Source organism: Lactuca sativa, chromosome 5 (genome assembly GCF_002870075.4).
Source record: "Lactuca sativa cultivar Salinas chromosome 5, Lsat_Salinas_v11, whole genome shotgun sequence".
NCBI lineage: Eukaryota > Viridiplantae > Streptophyta > Magnoliopsida > Asterales > Asteraceae > Lactuca > Lactuca sativa.
The window spans coordinates 55,330,124-55,339,167 of record NC_056627.2 but is presented as its reverse complement, the minus strand read 5'-3'; the positions used below and the strand labels follow the sequence as shown (position 1 = coordinate 55,339,167).

Below are 9,044 nucleotides of genomic sequence, written 5' to 3'. Positions count from 1 at the left end.
ATGATGACCTGATTAAAGCCAACTCTAAATGCTTCCAATTGCCTTGTGATACAGAGAATCAAACTTCATATTTGTTCTTTACAGATTTCCAATAAGTCAATTAGAGTCAATCATATTTGTTCTAGAAACTTGGTAACCCTGTTTCAGTCGTAGCTTAATATAATATATATACTTTACATCTGATGTAATCCTTTAGCATCTACATGAATCCTCCTATGATGATGAATGACAGTAGGCCTGGTCATCTGTAATCGTCTAAATGATCCCCCACTGGACAACATTAAAACAACTTCTGACATGATTGGTCTTAGATTAGGAGGTGACTGAGTGCACAGTAAAGCAATCTCTATCATATTCATCATATTCTCTTCTTCATACTCATTTGGATCTAATGCTTTATCAACCAGCTCAATATGCATCCCACTCTCATACAGCTCCCATGCCTGTTCACAAATTTATAATTATTGCAAACTCAAAACTTACATCTTATAACAATATGATTTTTAATTAAAACTATTAATCAAGTATGAGCTGGAAAGGAGTTATATAAGGAAGTTTGTGTATTACATGTTCAAGGAGGTAATTATTTTCATGTTCATATGCTACACAACAATCACATTGAAATTAATCATTCAAATATAAAATACCTCTTTACCATCCTTTATTGGGAATCCTTTCACAAGAATATAGTAGAGTTCCTTGTTTGTTTTCCATTGCTGACTTCCTTTTGACCACTTGATTATGTCTTCATAATCACTTGGCAATTTATCTGTCCAATATGTGTCTGAATCGGATACAGTTGGTATATCCACCTCTTCATCCTCTAACAATTGATGCTCCACCTATGAAACCTGTACATTAAATTTTGATCGATTCTGGAAGAATACTCATTCTCCAAATATGTACTACTGAAAAAGATTCCTTATAAAGCAGGTGACCAATTGGATTCTCATACGATGAAATGTTTGAGACTCAAAAAACAACATAAGCCAAATGATATAAATGAATAAACGGGTATTTATCAACTTACACTCTCTAGGGGTCCCCATCCTTCAAGCTTTGCAACAGGGCAACCCACATATGAAGTTCATATGTGGTGGAACTTGTCAAATAAAAGAAAAAGAAAGAACTGAATGCGTTCATCTTAATCGGTCACTTCAATCAAGAATTAGTGCCCTAAATCTTCAACTACATATGTCTTAACAATTTCACATAAATAATTATAAAGGATTGTTACAATTATCTGATATTTCAGATCTAGGGATGACGTACCTGGAGCCCTTGGTCGCTCAAAGATGATTTCCTCGGTAGAAACCATGGTGAGTTTGGCGCCGACGTCCTCTTGAATGGCATCACCGAACTTAGGCCAAGAACGCCTCTCCATGGCGCGCTTGCTCAGCCGAGCATTAGCGATTTTACGGATGCGTGTGGTGGTGGTAATCTTAACCCGATTACCTTCATCGGGTCCAATAACCTGTTTCGGCGGCAACAAATAGTCATAGTCACCGCCATCAGCTTCTTCCTCCAATTCGCCCCATCTAGGTTTTTGAGCCATGTCTGCGAAGCTGCTAGAATTGTTGCTGAGGGAAAATTAGGGTAGGAGATTTGAAGTGGTAATGTGAATAAGATGAAGATGTAATGAAGTCGGTTGTTGTGATTCTTTAGGCTTCAAAATTGATAGATTTTTTTTCGATTCTTTCAAGTTTGAATCAGAAAATGAGAAGGGAAATCAAGAGTGCAATGCTCGTCCTTGTTAGGTTGAAGATGAAAGATAGATAGAAGATAGAAAAAAAAGGCAGGTTTTCAAAATTTTGGGGATTTCATTTCCCCCCTTGTCTACTAAAAGCGCGTTTCATTAAAATTATAAAGCGACAGGTACAGACGACGCGCGTTTAAGATAAAGCACCCTCCGTGTTTTTAATTTTTTTTTCTTGAGACACTAAATTAAGGGCACGCAATAAAGCGTGACGTAAATCCTTAAATTTTTTGGAGAGATGACACTATTTTAAGAGCACGTCCTTTTGCGTATCGTTAATTATCACGTGTCGTAAAAAGCGCGTCATTAAAGGTCTTTTTTCTAGTAGTGACACCAAGAAACTGTTGAGAAGATGATTAGTGAACACGGTTCCATTATCACTGCGGATGTGTCTAATTGGAAGCTCGATCTGAAGTTCGATTTCCTTGATGAAGTTGATGAAGATCTGCGGTGTCTCTGATTTGAGTCTGAGAAAGAAGACCCATGTGAAGCGTGTATAGTCATCAACAATAACCAGTATGTACTTCTTGTGGTAGAGACTGGCTACGGTTGAAGGACCGCAGAGATCAATGTGCAATAACTCCAGTGGTTCAGAAATAGAAGAGTCCATTATCAGAGGGTGACTTGATTTGACCTGTTTACCACATTCACAAGCTGGACAGAGAGTATCGTGGATGAATTTGAGAATAGGGAGACCGCAGACTAGTTCTCCGGTGACCAGATTGTTGATGTACCTGAAGTTGAGATGAGCTAGCTTGCGGTGCCATAGCCAGCTGACTTCGGATACAGCTTTGGACAGGAAACACAATTGCTGTCTACTAATGATTAGAGAGACATCCAAAGGGTACATGGTACCTTCAGATCGAGATTTGATCAGGCATGTGTTCCCATCACTTGTCATCACGTAGCAAAACTGATCATCAAATTCAACTCGATGTCCTGTTTTACATAGTTGGCCAACACTAATAAGATTGTGTTTAAGGCTTTCTATATAAGCAACCTTCTGAATGGAAAAGTTCCCCGTAGTGAGAACACCGTAACCTAGGATGACACAATTGACATTGTTGCCGAATGTGACATTTCCACCATTGCATATTGACCTGAAATCCCGAAGGTATTCTAACTTTCCGGTCATGTGCAAGGAGCAGGCACTGTCGATCAACCATTCTTCTTCTTGATCCTCCTTACAAAAATCCTACAGAAATTAAGTGGTTAATTTGGGCACCCAAGCGAGTTTAGAGCCCGGAGTCACATACGATGTGTTAATTGATGCATGATGCGAGGTGGCAGGGACAAGTTTTAAGTCAACTTTCAAGCCTAGTCCTGGGTGTTTGAAGTTCTTTGGAGTTTTGTGAGATTGTGGATAGTTACGAGTTTTTTGGGAGAGATGAGATGTGTCATGAGAGAGAATTTTTTGACATTGACATTGACACGTTAACTTTTTGTCAATTTCCCTGACATTTGACTTAGTCTGAGGTTTTGAAGAGAAAGTATGCTTTTGTCCAGTCCAAGGATTGTGAGATTTGACCCTTTTGTTTGTGTGTCTTGAAAAAGTGTTTTGTGCAAGTCTTGTAGGTGTGTAGACACATGCAGACCTTTTGTGATGTGATTTCTTAAACACTTGAGATGACCTTTTGAGTGCCGGAGTTGGCAAAATTCCTTTCCATTTTTGAGATTTTGAAAGTGACATTGGAAGGGTTGGAGTTGGTAGGATACCTTTCCATTTTGGATCATTGAGTGAATAGATTTGAAAACCATTTGATTGAAAAGACTTATCCTTAGAGTTGGATGTTTTTTGAGTATTGTCAGAAACAGTGAACTCCTTCCTTTTTGTTTTCTTGGAAACAATTTTCTTGAAATGATAATTTGAGAAAACAAGTTTTTCAGGATTTTTTTGACTTTGGACATCTCACAGATTTCTTTTGTTTTGAACAAATTTCCCGTTGCTTCCCACGAGAACAAAATTCTTCTTTAAAAGCTCTTTTTGCTTCGGTCTTAGGAGAACCGCAGTCAATGACATTTAATTGTGGTTTCCTTAAATCTTTTGAGGATTTTGAAAAATAGTGACTCGATTCATCCAAACTTGAGAAGTCAGGACTTTGAGAACATTGACAAAATTGAAAATTTTCAATTGGTAATTCATGATTAATTGGTTCAATAGTCACAAAACTTTTGACTACGGTCAGTGGTGTAGTGCTTTGGACTACCGCAAAGTAAGTCTTGGTGGACACTTCGATGGGACATATGATATTGGGTAATGGGACGGATTGCAGTTCATGACTGCGGTTAGAAACACTGCGGTCAGACTACAAGGATGGGAAGTCTAAAGAGACTTCAGGACTTTCAATAACAATTTCCTCATCGGCTACGGATGATGTCTGAGAATCTGTGTTATCAAAATGAGTATGAAATTCATGGAGAATTTCTTCTATAACACAATTATTACTTAGATCATGGAGTTTAACAAAGTGGACTTGGATATCCTCAGGAAATGTTTTGTTATTGACCGGAAATAAGAAGTTGCGGTCTAGTGGGACATAGGGACGTTCCGGTGTGAACCGAGGTGAGGAGTCCGTTGCGGTTGGATAACCATTGGACCAACCCCAATTAAAAGTGTTATCAACATTCCCATTATTAACAAGATTCTCAATGGCCTCAGTTTCATTAAACAACTTTTCAATTAAAAGATTTAAGCGTACAATTTCATTTTGTGCTAAATCTCTCTGATTCAAGGCTATTTCTAATTGTGTTTCACTTAACATCCTAGCATCTTTTTGTAGCATTAAGTCCTTCTCTAACATTTCCATTTTGAGTCTCTTATTGTCCAAACGTCCTCTAACATGAAACATCTCCTGCGAAGCGATGTTCTTCTCATCTAAGGCTTTATTGTAGTCTGTAAGGACGGCATCACAAGTTTCATTGAGTGTGTCTATGAAAGGTTGACAATCATGCATGTTGTAATTTAAAGTTTGAATCATAAGTTTTACCTGTTCCACAATGCTGACAGTTCCATCTTTTGCCCTATAGTAATGGTTCTTCTTTAGATTGGTTGAGTCGTCTTCATCAACAGTTGCTACCATACAGATCTTGCCTTTTCCTTTATTGAGATTATCTTCATCATCTTCATCTCCTGATGACCACACTTGATGATTCCTTTTCACTTGAGCAACGTAGGCCTTTCCCTTTTCTTTATCTTCCAGTTCTTGAGCCATTTTGAGATAGAAGGCTCTATCTTTCACTACGTTTGCCTTGCAATCTTTGGCAAAATGGTTTTCCTTGTTGCACTTGTGACATATAATAATGTCACTCTTGTCTTCTAAAGAGGTACCAAATTCAGTTGATTGGGACTGCAGTGGTACTTCTTTGGGCTGTGTTTGCTGAAGCTGCAGTGGAGGGAGAGGATTCTTGGTGGAACGGAAGTGATTGTTTTGAAAGTTGCGGTTGAAAGGTGGTCGGTTGTATTGTTGGTTTTTATGAAATGAAGGTGGTAAGCGATTGAATTTCTGACTGATAAGAGCAATGTCATTCTGAAACTCTTCTTCATTGTCATATTCTGAGTCAGCTTCATATGACTGCGGTGGCGAGTCATACGAAGTGGGATAGGTTTGAGTGTGAGGTGATTGTGCTACTAATGCAAGTGGACCTCCGAAGTCTGAGCAGTCCTTGAGTACGGTGGACTCTTGAGCTTGAAACTCTCCATAAAGCTTATAGAGAGATAATGAGTGAATCTTCCTGTCACCTTGTACAATCATTTTGGCTGTTGTCCAGTGTCTTCCTAAGCCATTAAGGAACTGTAGATTTGTTTCAAGATTGCTGCAGATGGTACCCGCATTGGATAGTTTTGTGATGATCAAGTTGAATCTCTTAAATGAGTCTTCCAAACTTTCACCAGAGTGGGCTTTGAAGTTGTTGAATTCATTGAGTGCTGTAGTGAGCTTCTTGTCTTGTGCCTGCTTTGAACCTTCGTACACGCTTTTGAGAACATCCCAGATCTCCTTTGCTAATTTTCAATTTATGATGATGTCGAAGTAGTCAGGAGAAACTCCACAAGAGATTTCATAAAAGGCAATAGCATCATTTTCCATCTTGTCTAGAACATCTTTGGTGGGACGGTTCAAAGCTGGTTGACCTCCTCCTAGCCTTGCTATGGCTCCATCAGTTTGGACTGGTGTAAGGACTGGAACATGGGGTCCTTCTTCTATGGATCTCCAGACATCTCTACCAAGTCGTCTGGGATATCTTTCCATCCTCTGAGACCAGTGATGATACTCATTTGCAACCAGTATTGGGGCTCGATTGGAACCACCAACACTGTTGGAGACATTCAGTGATAACGATTGTGCCATTTTGAAGATTTTTTTTGCTTAGAAATGAGCTTCAGTGGTATAGAAAGCTTTTTGAAAAAATCAGAGTTCCAATTTTCAAAAAGCAACCACTCTGGCTCTTATACCAATTGTTGAGAGAAAAACTTTGAAACACACTTGAACAAAGACTAGAACAAGTAAATAGCGAAATAGTTAATCTCGAAGGATCTGTTAGCTCAACAATAATATTAATAGTTAGAGGTTAGTGAGTTAGATGCGGAAAGTAAAGAAATGTAAATGACAACAATTGTTATATCAAGTATACACATAAGTTGATTCATAACAAGGAATGCATTCAAACCAAGTTAATAAGGACGGTCAAACTTAGTGATTAAGTCTCAAAGACTTGCTCCGGAGAGAGGTTATAATCAGATATGTTTCAGTAATAATTGAGAGTAAGAAGTGAAGAGTAGAGAGATAGAGAAGATAATTTTGGAGTAATGTATTCAGAATAGATCGTAAGTTATCAGTGTTTGATACAATAGAATGAGATCTTATTTATAGAGACTCATGAAGAACACTAGATTACAACTCTATGGTAGCCATGCAAGGCATACTGGACAATAGAGTGAATTACAATAAGACAAGTAAAGTAATCTAGCTATGATGAATGCGGTAGCAAAAAAAAACTCTGATTGTGGTTGCTGATGAAGAGACTGACTGCGGGTGTTGAAGAGGTTGCGGTAGCAAGTTTGGATGCGGTAGCAGCTGCGGTAGTTGAAGTTCAAGAGGGTCACTTTCATGATTCAACATATGGTATGTGGTATCTTGGGGAACTCACTAAGATTTGTGCTTACAGTTTTTTGTTTATGGTTTCAGGTACTTCCGGTTCAAAAGGGAAGGGCTCGACTTGATCGCAGCGCATACACCCATGTTTTTCCGCAACTTAATGCTTACGAATGTACTTAAGAATAGATCGATCTTTGCGTATTTAAACTACTAACAATCCAATTGATTTCATCAATAGAATGTGACCAATTATCCAACCAACAAAACTACTTGTTACAAAAATAATCTTGTTGTCGCATTGAAACATAAAAATGTTGACTAAGCTCACTAACATTAAACTTGGTAAAATGAAATGATTGAATAATTGAAAAATGAGATTATTCAAGAATACACATTGAATGCTGAGATTATGCATTGAATTTCTATTAGTAGATCCATAATCAAAGTAGTATTTGTGAGTATTGTAGAAGAAATGAAACAAAAGATACGGTAGAGCTAGGACAGTTATTGTATGAGGTCTACACAATGCTAGATGCAAAGGCACATAATAGATCGATATGAACATTATAAGTTGTCCCGTAATAAAACAAGTTGTTACTGATACCTTCTTCTCGGTTCCTTCTTCTCCTTCTTCCATAATGTGAGCTCGGAGAAGGAAGAGATAAGAGGACCCTATGGAGAATGTGGTCAGAAATCCATAATAGAGTCCAACCACAACGACCGAATTGATTATCTTCATGCATAAGGATACTAGATTACCCAGTAGAAAAGATTTCAAAATCATAACAAACCTCCCTTTTTCTTTTCTATTGCAATTTATGGATTATTATATGATGATTTTGAAACTTTCCATGTATAGAAATAGAAAGAGATAGACTAAAAATGACATATGTTATGTTAATGACACTAAAATGATATTAAGTGAATGGAATTGGGATATGGATGGAATATAATGAAATAGAGCCACTTTGGGGTTCCCTATGAAATGTGGCATGGAAGGGAGCCACTATAAAGAAGTTCCGGGAGTTACAAAGGAAGCTTCGAGATCATAATGGTCATGGGATGAGAACGGGAATGGAACTCTATGAGATTGAATCTCCTGTTATTCCTCAGTAGCTCATTGGTAGAGCGGTCTGTTGTTAACCGATTGGTCGTAGGTTCGAATCCTACTTAAGGAGATTTGAAAATCACCGTCAACACCTCGGTTTTTGGGTTTTGAGCATTCTAACACACCTAAGTGTACATGCAACCCTAAATACCTTGGATCTATATTTTCTGTATTATACATGCAAATAACAATATTCCAAGGTATTACCCTAACTAGCATACAATCATAAGTACTAGTATAACAAAAACTAGATAGAATACATACCTTTTGATGTGGCTTGATTCCATGGAGCTCAAGAGCCTAGTGCCCCAAGTGTGACACCTCAAATGGTTCACACAACATCAAATATGGAATAACTTAGAGAGAAATGAACCACTTCATGAAATCGGCTAGCCCTCACCATTCCTTCATAGTGGCTCGATTTTTGCAAGACTAAGATGCTTATATAGTGTGTCATAGTTAGAGTTACACCATGTAAACCCTAATTGTCATGGCCTTTCATTTCCACGATCCATGGGTACAAAAACACCATCGAGCATCCATGGAGCATCCTATGGGTTTTAGCACAACTTGATAATCCATGGAGCTTTAGCCCACTATACAAGTATGGATGATTTACACAATCAACCCATGTATTTAATTAGTCTCATTTTGATCACTTAATTAATTCCAAATTAATTCTTGATCAATACTAATTAAATAATCTTATTAATATATTAGAACTTATAATATATTAATAAACCTTAAGTGTTATTTCTCTTATTTTAGTCTATCTAAATGCATGATGCCATGCAACCCAAATGGCCCATGTCAATCAGGTCAAGTACATACCAAATATAGTTATGGACTTAGACACTAATCCAACATTGGTGTAGGCCCGGGATACTTTGAATTGTACTCTGATAACTGTTTATTTAAGAAATACTTTTAAATGTTTGAGTAAAAGAGAATTGGTGTTTTGATTATGTTAAAAAATGAAAATTTTACCTTCTGGTTTTTTGGACATTACAACAAAACACATAAATTTAAATTACAAAACCTAGATATTAAAAAAATGAAATATAGATAGACCTAAATGACCTCTTCA

At 37.5% G+C, this 9,044-nt stretch overlaps 1 protein-coding gene and 1 non-coding gene across 2 annotated transcripts; one reads left to right on the top strand and one right to left on the bottom strand.

Annotated features, from left to right (window-relative positions):
- Positions 1-7,051: 7,051 nt before the first annotated feature.
- LOC122197996 (protein TIC 214-like) lies at positions 7,052-7,633 on the bottom strand. Its single transcript, XM_042902219.2, has one exon. It carries the CDS (start codon positions 7,631-7,633, stop codon positions 7,052-7,054), a length of 582 nt encoding a protein of 193 aa, XP_042758153.2.
- Positions 7,634-7,955: 322 nt separating this feature from the next.
- On the top strand, positions 7,956-8,027 carry TRNAN-GUU (transfer RNA asparagine (anticodon GUU)). Its single transcript has one exon. It is a non-coding gene; the product is annotated as a tRNA-Asn (tRNA).
- The last annotated feature ends 1,017 nt before the right edge of the window (positions 8,028-9,044 follow it).